Raw genomic sequence first — 18,443 nt, 5'->3', positions numbered from 1 at the left:
GTAGCTTATATCTTGATCATCAGCAGTAAAAGAAAGGGAAATTAAGATCTTGCTTCAGTCCCTCATTAACTGCAGTAAAACAAGATTCCTAAACCACCATGTTTCTCATTCATTATAACAACACTGAACAAATACTGCTGACAGAAAGGATTAGCAGGGTTATGGTGGAGAGGTTATACTTATCTGCATAAATGGAAAGCATAATATTTTATATTGCATAGTATTTAGAATAGAGAAAGGCCATACTTCTGAGACCTGCTCAAATATAGTGCCTCACATTCATTTTGACACACTAGACAATATTTTGATTAAACTTATAGGAAATAGACATTCTGATCACTCACACACCTTCCAATATAGAGTTTATAAAGATATTAAAAAGGACCATGGACCAAATTCTGCTCTAGTGATAGCAGTGTAAATCCACAGTAATTCTGTTGAATTTTGCAGCAGTTGGCTGTAAAGTGGTGAACATTCAGCCGCCCAAAATCCATCTCATTTTGTCCCTCTTTACTTTTCAAAGCATCTTAAAACTTTAAAAAAAAGGTTTTAGAATGATAACTGTTGACCCTATATTTTCATCTTTTCTTCCTATCCTTTACTTAGCCTATTCTATTTAATTTTTTTTTATTTTAAGAGGATAGTATTTTATTATGTTTATGTTTATGTTTCATTCCATTGACAAGGAGTGCACTGTAGATACAAGATTATTGTTACTATTACCTTTTACTATTGTATTGTATTGAAGTGTGCTGATAAATAGAACCTGAGTTCTGCTTAAATGTGTATAGCTGCATTTTTTCACTGCTAAACAAAATGATTAGGAGATAACCTTGCCTATGTCACTAAGGTGTTGTGATGCTTAATGAATTAAAATGCTATGATAACTTTGAATAAAAGGTACTATAGAAGATTTATTATTAGTTAATGTACTTTAGTACGTTTAATAATGCTTAGGCTTTTGCCATTCTTGTTGTACATTGGTCACTCATAGCTGAAATTTGAACATACAGACTTATATTCAGAAGTTTTCAGTATTTCAAATGAAATATGGTACAGTATGTACCTGATTTGTCATGACATTTACATTTTTTCACAAATTTCTACCAAATTTGGATTCCCTCAAGAAAAAAATACTTCTTTTAGATTTGGAAACAAATTGTTCTCTGCAATTTTGCATGACTGAGAGATTATGCTTTAAGATTAGTAACATAAATAATGCCATATTATAAAATGAATTCCCAATGATTTAATGAATATTTAGTCACTTATTGGTTAGAGTCTTTGTACTCAAACAATTACTATTCAGTGTTCAGCAGTTGTGTCTTTATATCAAAATGACTAGGCCTAAAAATGATTTGGGGATTTTCCTGAGTCAGTGAAACACAATAAAGGAGCAGTCTGTGGTATATTATTCATAGTGGTATTGCAGACAGTATTCTTGGGCAAAATGCTGACATTATAGACCGATATTATGCCAAATTTTGATCTCAGTTACACTGATGAAATCCCATTGACTTCAATGAGATTGCATGGATATAACTGAGAGCAGTATTTAAGCAGATTGTTGCTTTTGGCTTGACATGTTTTCTTGTTGGCAATGTGTAATATACTGCAGTAAAAAAATAAGTGGCTGCATTTCACAGGAGTTAGATTATTTCACTGTCACTCTATGGCAGTCACAATAGGTTTGTAAAGTGATACACTACAGTATCAAAGCTTCTTTTTTCAAGAACTAACTTTTCACATTTTGTGACACTGTAAGTGGAAAAAGCTTTTGTTTATATGACCAGGACAGCACCTTATTCTATAATAGTCCCCCGACTCTTATTGCTAAAACGTTGACTCAACAGAGTTTACTAAATGATACCATCTACTATTTTATTCAGATAATATCTTCATGTGTTTGATACTAAGAAGCACTTTATTGGGAGTTGCCAGAGTTCAGCACTTCTTAAGTGTCAGACCAAAAGTACATAAGAATGGCCCTACTGGGTCAGACCAAAGGTCCATCTAGCCCACTATCCTGTCTTCCGACAGTGGCCAGTGCCAGGTGCCTCAGAGGGAATGAATAGAACGGGTAATCATCAAGTGATCCATCCCCTGTCGCTCATTCCCAGCTTCTGGCAAACAGAGGCTAGGGACACCATTCCTGCCCATCATGGCTAATAGCCATTGATGGACCTATCCTCCATGAATTTATCTAGTTCTTTTTTGAACCCTGTTATGGTCTTGGCCTTCACAACATCCTTTGGCAAGGAGTTCCACCGTATTTGAAACTGAATAACTCCTTTGCATTCTGCTTTGTGCAATGATTTGAAACATTAAAATATTGGCATTGTAAGGATCTGGGGACCAGATCTGTAGAGCCTGGGACAGCTGATAGTCCCACAGAGCGATTAAGAAGTCATGCAGAACCACAGCCAGGGAGCACTGTGGAAAGTAGGTGCCACAGGAAGTACCGCCCAACAGACCCAAAGTGACAGTACCCTGCAGCCCTCTGATTCACCATACTTGCTCAGCAGAAGCAGCACTACAAAGGCTCCACCAAGGTCCAGCTGCCTCAGATGCTGCCTAGTTCCAGTGACTCACTACTGGTACTGAGTGGAACAAGACAGTCCAACTACACCATTTTCAGTGTGGACTTAGTGAGGATGAGCTAGCCCACATTGAGATCCTGACCCACTTTGATGCATTCATTGACCTCTCTCTCCACATTGACAACCAGCTGCATGAGCAAAGGGGGGGGGGGCACACTGAAACCCCAGGGCCCAACTAGGAACTGATGCAGTTTCATGTGGGCCACTGACACTTGACCCTGGAAGAAAATGAATGGCGATGGCACAATAACCTAGGTTTTTATTGCAGAGCACCAGGACCAGCACTTAATTTGTGCCAGGGCTTGCCAGGGCTGAGTCCTGGCACTTCTAGACTTGGCAGTTCATTAGCCCCAGCACCTCTGGGCTTGCTACATCAGTTATGAATGTAAAAAATTGCTTCAGCACCAGCACGTAATTGTTGAGTCCCAGCACCTCTTTCATTACAAATTAAGCATTAACCAGGACATGCCTTTGCCTTGAGCCTTGAACCAAAGATGACTCAGGTGGACATTATTCTTCTCTCTGTTTGATTTCATCATCACCTATCTCCTGGGAACCAGGAATGGGAAAGCTGACTTCTTATCCCGAAAGGGGGAGGAGGGCAAGGAGCCTAACCAAGAACCACCCTGTCTCTTAAAACCTCACAACTTCCTTAGTGCCACAATATGCCGAGACCTCCTTGATCTAATCCATTCTGCTTCGTGGAACAATCCGTTATCCCAGGAGATAAAAGGACATCCTGATCAAATGAGGGCCAGAACCAAAATGCTATGTGCCACACAGGATGGCATCACCTACCTTCATGGGGCATATATGTTCCACCAAGGTGCCACCGTCTATAAGTGCTCCATCTCTGTCATGACACCACTTTGGCCATCATAAGACTTTCCGCACAGCTTCTCCTTTGTTCTGGTGACAGGGCCACTCAGAGAATTCAGGGGGCCTGGGGCAAAGCAATTTTGGGGGCCCCTTCCATAAAAAAAAAGTTGCAATACTATAGAATACTATATTCTCGTGCGGGCCCCTGCGGGGCCCGGGGCCTGGGGTAAATTGCCCCACTTGCCACCCCGCCCCCCGGCAGTCCTGTCTGGTGGCCTTCTTATGCGATCCGAAGTCCGGGATGACATTGACTCTTGTGACCAGAGGTTGTGCACCAAGATGCTCTGTACAAAGTCCCTTGGTGTCCTAGTACCCCTGGAGATCCTGCCTAGAGCCTGGGCCTCAATCACCCTTGATAGCGGAACTCCCTGTCTCTGATGGCTGCACCATGGTTTTGATCGTTGTAGACCAACTGACCAAAATGGTGCACTTCATCCCCTGTAACAGCCTGTCCTCTACTGAAACACCATCTCAGCTCCTAGTAGTTCATGTGATCTGTCTTCATGGGCTTCCCGGCTGTATCACCTGTATCACCTCAGACTGAGGCCTGCAGTTTGTCTCACTTTTGTGGCGTGAAGTGCTCCAGCTAATGGATGTTTGTGCTTTTACCTCCTCCACATACCACTCCCGGACAGGTGGGCAGATGGAGAGCATGAACCAAGTATCAGAGCAATATCTAAAGTGCTTTGTCAACTACCATCAAGACAACTGATTCTCCCTCCTTCCTTATGCTGAGTTCTCATACAAAATCACCAACCTCACCTCCACGGGGCAGAGTTCCTTCTTTGCCAATTAGGGGTTCCACCCTTGCTTCCAACTGGCCTTGCCAGCGGCCTCCCTGGACCCAGCAGCTGGTGACTGGATCCAGCAAATTCACCGTATCCAGGAGGAGCTTAAAGATTATCTCAAAGATGCAAAAAGGGACTACAAATTCCTTCTAGACCACCAGTTTCTTGGACCCTTCCAGATTTGTCAGCAAATCAATCCTCTCACCTTCAAATTACAGCTCCATTGATCTCTTAAGGTACATACCATTTCCCATGTATCCCTCCCGAAGCCTTACATAGAGTACCACTTTCCCGATTGGTCCCAACAGCTGCCCCTGCCAGTCAAGGTCCACGGGCACGAGGAATATATAGGCCACTCTATCCTCAAGTCTAAACTGCAAAGGGGGAGACTGTGCTACCTAATTGATTGGGAGGGTGATGGTCCCAAGGAATGCTCCTGGGAGCCCGCTGCCTATGTCCATGCCCCTGGCCTGGTAAAAAGGCTTAATCAAAACCAGCTGGATTTAGGGTGACCAGATGTCCCGATTTTATAGGGACAGTCCCGATATTTGGGGCTTTGTCTTATATTTTTTGTCCCGATTTTTCACACTTGCTGTCTGGTCACCCTAGCTGGATTAACCAGGTCCAGCACCCATCGAGAGGAAGGGGGCCCTGAAGTGGGGGATGATGTAAGGATTCAAGGATCATCAGAACCTAGGTCTGCAGAGCCCGGCGACAGCTCCCACAGTGCCACCAAGAGGCCATGCCGAGCCACAGCCAGGGAGCACTGTGGGGAGTAGGTGGTAAGCTCGCCAGCTTGGAGTGAAAGCAACAGGCAGTTCACCTGGCTATGACTCTTAAAGGCATGTCAAGAGGCATTGAGATTGTGTGTGGGTACCAAAGAGAAGTTAATTAGGCTGATAAACATAAGCCCATTTGCTTGTATGGATAAAAATCAAGAGTATATGCTAAATGTGTTTGTCAGTGTTTATCTATATTCTGTTGAAAGTTTACCAATGTAACCAAATTAGCTTGTAGATGCTAAATCCTTTTCATATTCTGTAATTCTATATTGTCTTTGCATTATATATGCAACTATACTCAATTGTTAGTAGATTAAAAACCTGTATTTAGCATTGAGATGAAGCTTACTAAAATAGCCTATGTCAATAACATACTATCTGAATCTTGTTGACTCACATTGAAAAAACACCTGTAAACCACCTTAGTAGTTTTGAATGGCTGCAACAACTGAGTGGCCCATCAACGGAAGCATGGGTCACAGTGGGGACCACAGGCTTTTTGTATTGCTGCATTCTTCATCAAAGGAGGATCCCACATGGAGATGATGATGGTCAGCTTGCCAGCCTGTTTCAGCTATAACAAGAGAAGCATTGGGCAAGATCCGGTAGCTCTGATCTTTCTGGATAATATTCAGGGGGCTATTCCAGATGCAAGATATAGGGTGACCAGATGTCCCGATTTTATAAGGACAGTCCCGATTTTTGGGTCTTTTTCTTATACAGGCTTCTATTACCCCCCACCCCCGTCCCAATTTTTCATACATGCTGTCTGGTCACCCTAGCAAGATAGGACCCCCCAAATCCATTTTGGGTAAACCCTGACAAACTTATGAAAGGACTCTAAGAGACTTAAATAGACTTAGCAGACTTTACACCTATGATGAACAATTGGACTCAATATATCCTGATCTACAGACTCTGAACTCAATTGTAAAATATATGATTCACTTTAATCATTAATAACTCTCTTCTTTTCATTTTTTTATTAATAAAACTTTAGTTAGTTTACTAAATTGTAGCATGGTATTTTGGTGAGATCCTGAAGTGTGTATATTGACCTGGGGATAGTGGCTGGTCCTTTGGGATTGGAAGAACCCTATGTGTGGTATTTTGATTTTAATAACCATACATCATAAAAGTCCAGAAAGAAGCCAGGGACTGGAATGCCTAAGGCAGAGGTGGGCAAACTACGGAGGCCCGCGGGACCCTCCTGCCCGGTCCCTGAGCTCCTGGCCCGGGAGGCTAGCCCCTAGCCCCTCCCCTGCTGTTCCCCCGCAGCCTCAGCTCACTGCGCCGCTGGCGCAATGCTCTCGGTGGCGGGGCTGTGAGCTTCTGGGGCAGCCAGCTGCAGAGCCCGGCCTGACCCGGTGCTCTGTGCTGCGCGGTGGTGTGGCTGGCTCCAGCCGGGTAGCGCGGCTGTAGCGCCGCCAGCCACCGGTGCTCCAGGCAGCGCGGTAAGGGGGCAGGGAGCAGGGGGGGGTTGGATAGAGGGCAGGGGAGTTAGTGGTGGTGGTCAGGGGGCGGGGGTGTGGCTAGGGGTTGGGGCAGTCAGAGGGCGGGGAACAGGGGTTGAATGGGGGCAGGGGTCCCGGGGGGGCAGTCAGGAAGGGGGGGGTTGGATGGAGGGGCAGGCAGGGGCAGGGGTTCCAGGGGCAGGCAGGGGACAGGGATAAGGGGTGGTTGGCTGGGGCAGGGGTCCCGGGGGGGCAGTCAGGAATGAGAGGAGGGGTTGGATGGGGTGGCGGGGGGGCAGTCAGAGGCGGGGGTTCTGGGGGCTGTCGGGACAGGGAGCGGAGGGGGTGGATGGGGCAGGGGTCCTGGGGGGCCATCAGGGAACGGGGGGGGTGGATGGGGCAGGAGTCGGGGGGGGGAGGGGGGCGTCAGGGGGTGAGAAGCGGGGGGGGGGGGTTTGGATAGGGGCAGGACCAGGCCACGCCTGGCTGTTTGGGGAAGCACAGCCTCCCATAGCCAGCCCTCCATACAATTTCCGAAACCCGATGTGGCCGTCAGGCTAAAAAGTTTGCCTGCCCCTGGCCTAAGGGCTTCTTGTTTCGGCTTCTTGCTAACCAGTATGGTGATACTAGCTTTGTGAAATATAGTTATAGAATAAACCACCAGTTTTGGGGGATGTTTGCCCTATTTCTTGCAGTTTGTCCTCAATCTGGCATTCTCAGTGATGACCCATACTAGGCCCCTATTTTCTGTGACATAACTTTTCTAAAAGATTTCTCAGGCTAGTTTTCTGCACAGACTTTTTTAAAATTATGGCTGAGTTTTTAATTGCCCTAAACTCAGGAAATGTCAATGGGGTGATTTCAATGGGACTACTTGCTAATCTGCAAACCTGATACTTCTCCCCACTTCTAAGCAAAAAATTTAATTAAGAACAATTCAGATTATCATACTAATAAGACTTTACTACTTTTACAAAGTATATTGCAGTATATCTATTAATATACTAAAAAGTGTTGTTTATAAATATTTCACACTTGTCAAAATACATGAAAAACTACATTTTTGTGATGCTGTTTCCTTTCTTCACATTTGTTCTCATGTTTATTAATTCTTAAAATTAGATAACACTCAAGGGGGCTCTCATTTATTAGTGCTAACTAATGAGCATATACTGTATACATCATGGTGTTTGCTTTGTTTACTAAGAACAATACCTTAAACTCCATCTCAATTTTATAAGGTATTTTTATAAGAGTAATTCATATTTGTACTTTGATAGAAGATGCAAGGGCCGCCTGGTACTTTTGAAGAATTCTTACAGTCTCAGAAATTGGTAAGTAAAAATGCTTATTATTTTAACTACCCGTGTGTGTGTGTAGTGGAGTAAACATGCAAGAACAAGGCCTTGAGCAAAAGACATATGAATATAAATATTGAAAACCAAGTTTTGAACATGGATTGTATTTCCTAGGCCCTTGGGCAGTGGAAACTAAGAGCTTTGTAGAAATGGCAAACCTTCCAGAGAACAGCGCTTCTGTTGTTAACCTGCATTTTTTTCATAGATAGGCCACGGAGGAAGTTTTGTGTCTGCTATAGCAGTAATTCCTGTTGTATTGTGGAGGGCATGCTTGAGAGAGCACACTGACTCATAGCTTGTTTAAAATAGATGACCAGGCCACAACTTTATTACCGTAACAACAAGGCCAAAGACAAAAAGTTCTGCCAACTGTGAAAGGGGGAATGATCAGTTTTGCTTATTTAGCCATTCTACCTTGCCTTGCGTTGATAAACTTATAGGGGAGATTTTCCTGATCTCCCTGTAAATTCTACAAACTGTATACCACCAAAACATTCCATATTAAGACTGATTACTAGTGATGCTTCAGCCAATCATCCATTCTTGTTTGGAGAGAGAGACCACTGCAGTGGACCTATATCTATTCGTTACAGGGGATGATTAGTTGGTATATGGGTGAAACCTTCTTTGGGTTGAGTTAAAACCTCATTTGAGATTGACAGGTGTGAATTCACCCTTCAATTAACATAACTGTAAGGATAGGCTCCCAGTGAAGAGAAAAGAAGTATGTGAACCCACCCAGGAGCTTTTGTTGAGTATTATTTTGGGGTTGGGTGGTGGGAGGCAGAACAGACATAAACCAGGGAAAGACTGAGGGAGAGGCAGCCTGAAAGAGCTGATGAAAGCACATTGGTTGACCTTGGAAGAAATCTGGGGCAAGGTTTTTGGGTTGGGGTGCACAGTGAAAAGAGTGCTCTTAGTGCTGTTAGCAAAGAAAGCTGTTTCCTGCCATTTGATTGCTTTTGGATTCAGAGACACAAAACTTCATACATTCTTTGTAAATATACAAAACTGCATGAAAGAAATACCTGATTATCACCACCTTCTCCTCCTAACTGCGACAACATACTGGATCCCAAATTTTTGGCTAACCGCTCAGGTCAAAAGGGGCAACACTATTAACAGATTAGAACATGTCCACTGTTTACTGTGGGGTTGAACAGTGTCCAATCCTGGTATAGTCATCATCAATTTATTATGATTGTACACTTCAGCATTTTGTCCGTGCTCCAGCAAAGTAGTTAATCCCATGGGTAATTTTAAATACTTCAATGGGATTACATGCTTGCCTAAAGTTAAGCACCAGTTTTAAGTGCTTTGCTGGATTGAGGACCTTAGTCCGTGCCTCTGCTTTCAGGGGCATGCACCACAGATGGAAGACATTACTATACTTTCAGAGAACATAAATTACAAAGGACTTTATTTGTGTCCTTAGAACCATGATAACTCTTCTATGCATGATGTCTCCTTTTCAAACTAAAAAGTCCTAATCTTGTTAATTAGTCCTTGTACACCTCTACCCTGATATAACACTGTCCTCGGGAGCCAAAAAATCTTACCGCGTTATAGGTGAAACCGCGTTATATCGAACTTGCTTTGATCCACCGGAGTGCGCAGCCCCGCCCCCCGGAGCGCTGGTTTACCGCGTTATATCCAAATTGGTGTTATATCGGGTCGCGTTATATCTGAGTAGAGGTGTATAAAGCCCTTCACCCAACATGAATTTGTTCTGCCCTTCTCTGGCCCATTCCTATTTTTTGCTGACTGTTGTAACCAAATGTGAGTGTGCTATTCAACATAAGAAGAAATTAGAGTCCTTTAAACAATGATGTCAAAATTAGAGGTCATTAAAATGAATAGGAAAAGTGTATTTGTACTGGAACTGCAGTGCATTGTAAAAATGTAAATGTCACATATGATTGATTCTTAATTTTATCTTAACATTTTTGATGATGCTTATGAGTAATTATTTTTAACGTAATTATTGCAGGATGATTGGCCAAGATTTCCGTTTCTAGATGAAGATCGTCCTTTGGTGGACAAATTAAGAAATGACTATTCATTTGATACTATTTCTAAGTTTCTGTATGAAAATGCTCCACTACAAATCAGCCGTGTCTCAGATTTGGAGAAGAGAATAGATGAGTGCACAACTGAACTGAAGAAACATGCTGAAAAAATATTTTCTTTTCAACAAAGACCAACAGAGGAAGATGACCATCGTGTTTCACTAGAGCAAAGTAATGGTCAATTATTTTAGTTATTACTACTGGGAATAATGGTTGAAAGGTGAATGAAGTAATTTAATCCATTTCCCAACGTTTAAATTCTGGCTTAGCCCTAGTGATTATGTTCCAGTTTTTGGAAATAGCTGTGAGAGTATGCTGTCTAGTATGGGGGAAGAGGGGGAGGAAAGCAGTGTGTATATATAGACAGAGAATTGGATAAAGATCCAGTGAAATAAAGTAGAATGAAACTTGCACAGTAGAAAATGATCATGCAGTGTTCAATAGGGATAGATTGTATCTTCATGTATAGCCTTGGGTAAGGAATGGTGCATAAGGTGTAGCCTCAGGAGTAGTCCTGGGAAACATATATGCATATATATCACTGTAGGAGTAGCCCAGGGAGTCACTGTGCCTCAAAGAGGCATAATTCCTTTCTTGTTTCCTATACTTACAACAAATTACACTAACCTACACCAGTTCAGCTACACTGTCTGATGCACTGGGAATGTGGAGCCAAGGCTCTGCCAATTACCTGTTTTCCCAGTCCACCTGCTTCAGGGGGAACGGAGTAAATGAATACATACAATTCACCTACACAAAATATATGCATTCCTTTGGTGCAATCAGTGAGGCTCAGATAAGTGAACACAAAAAATACCCTCTGGCTGAGAGTGGATGAAAATGTTGTCCTTCGTCACCACAGTTGACTAGAACCTCAACTTTACATCTCATCTGAAAGACACTTCCAGCAATGCGTTGTCAGTCCATGCTGGGCCGCTGGCTCAATAGTGAGTTAGAAAGGGGAGAGCCACTTCTTGAATCATCAGCACCATGTCCTGTAGCACATTGGTTTTCCTTAGAAGTAGCTTAGCAGATTGTATCTTGAATTGCTATAGCTGCAGGGATATCATTATTGCAACTAAATAATTGTGTTTGGATATTTAACTAGATAAATTGATACTGACTTCAGTAGAGATATGCCAGTACACATCAGCTGAGAATCTTGTCCAGTATTTATCTTTTATATTTACTATTTTATGAAATTTTGTATCTTGAAAATATTAGTAAACTGATTTCAGTATTGTTTTCTGCATTATGTATATATTGGGATCTCCTGGGAGATGTGGTCCTGATATTGTAGATACAGTAGGATTGTCAATTGATTTATTAATTTATCTGTGAGCTGAAATCTAATTATTTCTGCTTGGTTTCTTCACTGCAATGACAAAATACTCAATTCCATGTACATAGAAAAATGTTATTTTATTATTTTTCTGATGAACACTCTCTGAATATTAGTTATAGTATTTCCTAAGATATATCCACACAATTATATATAAATTCATCCTGATTTTTCAAAGTCTGGGCATTCTCATTATATCCTATTGGGCTACCTGATATACAATATATTATCATTTTCTTCAAATATGTTGATTTGTGAATTTCAGGACTTCAAGCACTCTAACTTTTGAAAAAAGTTTTGTTTTGTTTTCCCATGTACAATGGTTTCATTCATGTCTTCTTGCTTAATAGATCCTGAATTGGTTTGTTTGCTAAAATGTATTTTGAATTAGGCACTGCAATGACATTATTAGGTGCTAACAACAATAAAACTATGGAAAAACTGTTGAAAGAAAGCTTGCCACTTACTTAAAAGTGACTGAGTTGAGCCAGCCACTGAATCCCTAAATTAGTCCCAAATCGGCAGAGTACTTGAGCATGTGCTTAACTGCTGTGTTCTGTTAAGTCAGAGACATTGTTCTGAAAAGCATTGTTTGACCCAAAAGTAATACACGAGTAGTTACAAATTATATCAAAGCAGATAGTTAACACTTCCTTCACTGCAGCTAATGATACTTTTTGGAAATGGTATTTTTTCTGAATAATATGTGGTAGTTGAGTTTTGTGCCCTGCAAAATAATCAAGAAAAATTATATGGGTACAAAGTATGAATTAAAGTTTTACATGGTGAAAATTCAGAAAAAGTTCATGTATGACAATTGATGACAAGCTCATGCTTCTCCCCCCACCCCACCCCACCCCACCCCACAAGGATAATCTTCTGGTTAAGCATGAGGCTGGGCACTTAGGGTTTGTCTACACGGTGGGGTAATGTGTTTTATCAGGTTGTTATTTCTAAAGCTCACTAAAGTTTTGCGCATTAAGTGGTTGACGTAGACCCTGTTAGTATGCTTTAAAAGAGCACTAGAAACCTTTGGTGTGCACCCGCAGGGTCTACATGGACCAGTTGATGCACAGCATGTTAGCGTGCTTTAGAAATCAAAGCCCCATAGAGTGCATTACCCCACCATGTAGACAAGCCTTTAATCACTCTGTGTCTCAGTCCTCTATTTGTAAAATTGGATTAATTCCTTGTGTTGGTATTGTAAGTCAAAAATCATTAATTGTAAAGAACTCATAAATACACAAAGTTCCACAGCTGTGCAAACTCCCCCGAATGTCAGAAACTTAAAAGAAAGGTACCACTCTTAAGTCCTAGGGGTGCACTCTCCTCTTCATTCCATCTCATAAAGACCAAATAGGTGCACAATAGATGCAATTGGTTAATGTGTTTTTTTTTAATTTATAAAGTGAATATGCCTGGAGGTGTTAGACATGGGCAATGATTCTTAACAGCAGTTTGCTCACAGTGTATTAAGCCATTACATTTTGTTTAGTTAAAGTATAACCCTTAACTTCCAGTTGCAAATGCATGTGTGCAGTGTCAAATTTATAATAAAAAGGAGCAAGCTTAGGCCCTGATCCTGCAAAAACTTATGCATGAGCTTAACTTTGTATGAGTAAAGTACTGTACATACAAACGTCTTTGCAAGAATGAGACTTCAGCCTGTCACATCCTCCACAAATGTAGTTCTTAAACAGAAGATGAGATATACATAAAGGAAATGGGAGTCTTATTGAGCCTACCATTCATCTCAAAGATGAGTCAGTAGGACTACACACTGCATAAAATTAAGCACATAAGTATTTGCACGTTTGGAGCCTTAGTTTGGTCAAGATCTTGAATTTGTCCTGAAGCTGAAAAAACAGAGCTGACTATTTTGTTGCTAATTCTTACTCTTTTTTTTTAAGCCAATGATACTCAACTTACTGATTCAGAAGAAATTTCAATTCAAACAGGCAAGATGAGGAAAACAAAGGTATACTATTTATTTACTTTTTTTTTTCCATTCTGTTACAGGTTTAGACAGTGAAGACCAAATTTTCAAAGGGGCCTCTATCTTGCATCTTAGACTGAGATTGTGGTCCGCCCTATATGATCACACAGATAAAACTATTCAAAAATATGATTGTTCTTTATATTGTCACACTATATTCTGTAGTGTAGATAAGTCCTAAAGCCTTTGAGTGTCACAGGCCATGTTTTTCAATTTGAAGTCATACTTGGGCTATTTTAAGTTCTGTCTTGTAATATGTCATCAGCTGAAAGCGTTTTCCTTTATCTGAGAATACAAGATGTTTAATTCATGGTAAGAAGTGCATTTAACATTAGTTTTGAATGGTTTGTTTAAAACATTTTTCAGATTGATAAATATATCACTGAGGAATCAAGCAGAAAAAATGTAAAGGTAAGTTTGCTAAACATATAATAAAGTAGATTACAGTATAATATCAAACCAATATATTGTGTCAACAGTGTCAATTTAGGGAAAGAAAGGAATACAGAATTAGGCCCCAAATATATATATTAAAGATTCAATATTATTTTTATTAATTATATACATTTAGATATACCGCATAATGGAAAATCCAAGTATGGTGTGAGTGTGTTGATTTAATTTGATTTAATTGACATGTCATGAATGAATACTTGGGGCCTAATTTTTGGTTTTCTGTAAGCTGTGCTTAATGAAGAACCTATGGGGGAAGCAACAGTAGCTGTGTGTCAGTTTTATATTCTCCTGATTCCTGGGGCTGTTTGGGGCTGCTCGTAGGCAGTGGGTAGCTAAGGCTAGAGGGGACTCAGTCTCCCCAAAATTGATCTCTGCCAGAAAAAGCCCCTTCACTACTGCTATGATGGAGGGCTTAATTAGGTGCTAACTGCGTGAGCCGTAGCCCACCTAGGCCCACTCATGGATATGCCCCCGCTGAGCCTTTCTGCCCCAAAAACATTTTCTTCAGCCACCTATGAGTCTGCTTCTGCTCCTGCCATAAGTTAAAGGAGCATTTAACCAAATCTGACTGGTAAGAGCACACAAGGCGCCACTGGGACAGCCAGGGATTCTGACTGCTCCATTTGAGGCATCAGTGTGATTACTTACATAAGTAAAGTTACTGATAGGTGTCAGTGTTGTGGAACTGAGCACTAAAATATTAACTGACCAAATTTCATGGAGATAATATGAAATGAGAACAGATGTAAACTTCTATCACAACACAATAATGTATTTATAACTGAGCTAATTAAGTTAAGAAAAATATTACTGATACATGTAAAAATAGCAAATCAGGTTCTGTGTTCTTCTGAAACTTCTCTAAAGTTAAGGACTGAAGGGTTAAAATCCATGTGCATTTTATATAACAACCTGGTATATGGATTGTGCCAGCTCTTTCTCAGACCCAAAGTCCAAAGTTTGGTCTGGAGACCAGAGGCCTAGCTAATAGTGATCAGCTAAGAGAAAGCTGGGGTAAACAAGATAACATTGCCTTTGCTAAGATATGCTTGGTCAGTAGAAATGCCAGATGTTGAAGCAATAACTGAATAATTATGTTTCATCCAATGTTTCAAATTGAACAAAGGATCCCTGTTCCTATTGTGTTTCTCCTGAAGGGAAAACAGTCTTCCCACAGATCCAACCTTGAGTTTATGAAAATTGGCACATGTCAGTATAATGATATGGCATCCTTCCACCTCCCTTCCCAGGGACCAATGCCCTGCCTTAAGGCATAAAGGAGACAATCTGTATTACCATATCCTTTCACTGTTTCTTTGCTTTATCCCCTAGACATGTACCTGTTGGACAATCAAAGGAGTTGCTCCGTTCCTATGGACCCCAAATCAGAATTCAACATATATATTTTATACTAATAACATTTTATCAAAGTATTAATTAAATGTTAACTTGCTAATTTGAGACCATGGGCGGAGACATTATGTAACCTTTTAACCATTGGCTAATGTGCTATCTTGTCTTGCTGCAAAACCTATCCTGGGGTGTGGAACTGCCTACCCCGTCACTTTCCCCCGCCCATGGAAAATCTATATATTTCATTGTAATCAATTGATTGACAGTGTTTCTGAGCCTAATAAGCCAGGTGACACTCCGCCAGCACTGTGTGTAATAAACCCCTATGCTTTGACCTCTACACGGTGTGGATTTATGTCCTTCAAGGACCAAAACCTGCTCACGTGAATTGCATGAGTAATTTTATTGACATCACTAGATCAGAACCCACTTAGCTCACAAGAGTGGTATTATCTGCATAGAGTGGTAATATTTGCACAATACTTTGAGTGCTATGTAAATGCACTCATTCTTATTTTTATTTTGCTTTCTGTACTCTGAAATACAAACTGACCCACTTCCTGGCGTGAAATAAAAAACATACAGCATGTTCAAATTATATGAGGGTGATGTCAGGCAGAAGGAGAATTGTTTTCTTAGCTATGTCCATGGCCTCTGCTGGAACACTATCTGTTATGCACTTGCCATACAGTTAACAGAATGACAGGTTTCAGAGTAGCAGCCGTGTTAGTCTGTATCCGCAAAAATAACAGGAGTACTTGTGGCACCTTAGAGACTAACAAATTTATTAGAGCATAAGCTTTCGTGGGCTACAACCCACTTCTTCGGATGCATATAGTTAACAGAATGACTCTGCAGTGACTAGCTTCAACAAGGAAATGAAGGCAGGGCCTGGGAAATAGCAAAATATGATCGCAAATTGAACTGCTGACTTTAAATATAAAACAAAGCAAAACACCTTGACTGGGGTTTTACTCTATAGCTTATGGGGGGGAAGTAATTTTTGAGACAGAATCATAGGGATGCAAAACATTTATTAATGATCAGGCAGCAATTTCTTGCTGTACCTTGACTGATTGATAATTGGACCTCTCATTGAGTCTGGACAATCAGAGAAAGTAATTGGTAAAGAAAATACTACTGAAAAAATGGGACTCCCAACAATGGAACATTTCCATTGTGGGTAAGTGTCTTCAATTTCAGTTTAGAAAAAATATATGGTGGATACATTTGAAGTGATATGTTCTCAGCAAAAAAAGAGAAACTACAAGGAATGTAATAATTAGTAATTAAACATTTTTTCCTTTTAGAATTATAGATACCCGGGTTTCAAGTTAAAACAGCTTACAGAACTACCAAGACATTTGGAAGCAGCAAAACTTTGGGACTTGGTTATAAAAGCTCACAATTTCAAAGTATGTACACTTTACTCCAGTTTGCTAAATAGAAACTGCTAACATAAAATAGTGCCAAATCTTTATGGTTTATATCTTAAGTAAGCATATATTTTAAAATGTTCATATTCCATTTTTTCTTTAGGTTTTTTTAATTCATGAAAGATGCCAGACTGAGAAATCTATACAGTGAAGTCCATTATTTATACACACAACTGGCTCACCTCAGGCAGCAGCAATGAACGTTTCCCCTCAAAGTATTTTCTTGTGTCTCAAACCTGATCTATTATTATATTGGGGAAAAATACATTAAATTAACATTAGAGTTGCAAAGTTAAGCACTCAGAAGTTAGTAAGCTCCAGATCTTCAAAGGTATTTAGGCACCTAACTCCCATTAAAATTAATAGGAGTTAGGCATCTTAATACCTTTAGGGATGTGGGCCAAAATGCCAAAATTAGGGTTGCCTATATAACCTTATTTCAGCCTCCTTCTGTATATGCATTATAGTATAGTCTTGAATTACATGATCACGTGGTATTTTTGCACAGGATCCATCTCTCATTCAATCCACAGGATGGACAGTGCTCAAGGAATGAATCAGGCCTGTGTAGTGCATGAGGCTGTTGTCTACAGGACTCCTGCTGTGAGGATCCATGGACCTGGAACCCAGGTCTGCAGGCTCCTGTGTGGCTCCCTTGTCCACACAGCCAAACTACAGGTCTGGTGAAGCAGGGAACAGCAGCCAATGAGCCCTATGGGTTCAAGCTCCACTGGATGTCTCACCCATGGAGGTCCTGACTGGCAGAGCCTACTGCATTCTCTAATTGCCCTAGGGAGAACATCTGGAGGCTGTTTGTGCAACTAGGTGGATGTCCAGCTTGCTGCTGCAAACAGACCCTTGATACATTGCGTCACTGCTGGTTTCTGGCCCCAGTCCTGCTCCTGATGCCAAGCCTTGCTTCCGGTTCCTGGTCCCCTGCTCTGCTCCTAACTCCTCAGGCTGCCTTTGTTCCTGGTTCCCTGCTCCATTACTGCATCTTGCCCTGCCTCCGTTTTACTAACCGTACTTTGGCTGACTCACTTGGCTCTGACATGGTGCAACTCATTGACCTTGATTCCAACCTTGACTGCTGCTTCTGGTGTTGAACCCTCTAGACTGAACTCAGACCATGTCCCTTATAACCATGGCCCTGGCCTCTTCCCCCACCCTGTAGGTGGGATCCTGATACCTGCCTAGCTCAAGTGAGAGGGAAGTGAGAATGACCACACTGGGAAACACCACTTAAGCTACACAGAATGATTGGATTAAGTGATTTTGTTAGAAGCTGATGAGTTGTAATTCAAGTTCCTGCATCCCATTGTATTACTAGCGCAGCAGCACACAAGCGTTGGTGTGTACGTGTTAAAGTTCCCTTATACGCTATCTAGCTCAAATTTAAAGCACCACTTAATTTGAGCTGGAGGTTTGTGTTTGTGTACAGGAATCAGGTTAGGGAAAAACTTGAGTTACACCCCAAGCTAATAGGTCAGTGAAGACAAGCCCTCTGTTTCTTCAAAAGATTGTGCACATGGATTGGTGCGCACCCATCTTGTACAAAATGGGATTCTTTTGGGCAGTAGTGCCCAATAGGACTGTGCCTGCTAGATGTCCTTGCACCTCCCACTCAAGAACATAAAAGGCAGAGTGGTCCCTGCTATCCCTCAGTTCCTTCTTACTTCCTGTGGCAGCAAGAAGGAACCCCTCCAGTGTCCACTTGCTTCTCGGTGCTAGTTATTATTGTTAATTAGTTAATTCTCAGTGAATAGTTTTAGTCTTTTTGCCTGTTGGCACCAAAACCAGGTTTTTTGTGTGTGAGATATTTAATTTATTGGCTAGACTTCTCCCCTCCATCCATTAGAGGAGCTCTAACAATATGGAAGAAACAAAATTCCCAGGGTTCAAAATCTGCCCTTCATGTGAAGCTTCAATG

The 18,443-nt window shown here is 41.3% G+C and overlaps 1 protein-coding gene across 1 annotated transcript in view; it reads left to right on the top strand.

The window, feature by feature from the left end:
• Positions 1-7,786: 7,786 nt before the first annotated feature.
• Positions 7,787-18,443, top strand: part of FAM227B (family with sequence similarity 227 member B) — a 169,251-nt gene continuing 158,594 nt past the window's right edge. Inside the window, exons 1-5 of the mRNA XM_065412142.1 lie at positions 7,787-7,837; positions 9,852-10,101; positions 13,183-13,250; positions 13,635-13,679; positions 16,388-16,492. Coding sequence (XP_065268214.1) covers positions 7,787-7,837; positions 9,852-10,101; positions 13,183-13,250; positions 13,635-13,679; positions 16,388-16,492 — 519 coding nt within the window. The remainder of the gene's footprint in view (positions 7,838-9,851; positions 10,102-13,182; positions 13,251-13,634; positions 13,680-16,387; positions 16,493-18,443) is intronic.

Source organism: Emys orbicularis, chromosome 10 (assembly GCF_028017835.1).
Source record: "Emys orbicularis isolate rEmyOrb1 chromosome 10, rEmyOrb1.hap1, whole genome shotgun sequence".
In the NCBI taxonomy this organism is placed as follows: Eukaryota; Metazoa; Chordata; order Testudines; family Emydidae; genus Emys; species Emys orbicularis.
This window is presented reverse-complemented; position numbering and strand designations above follow the sequence as displayed.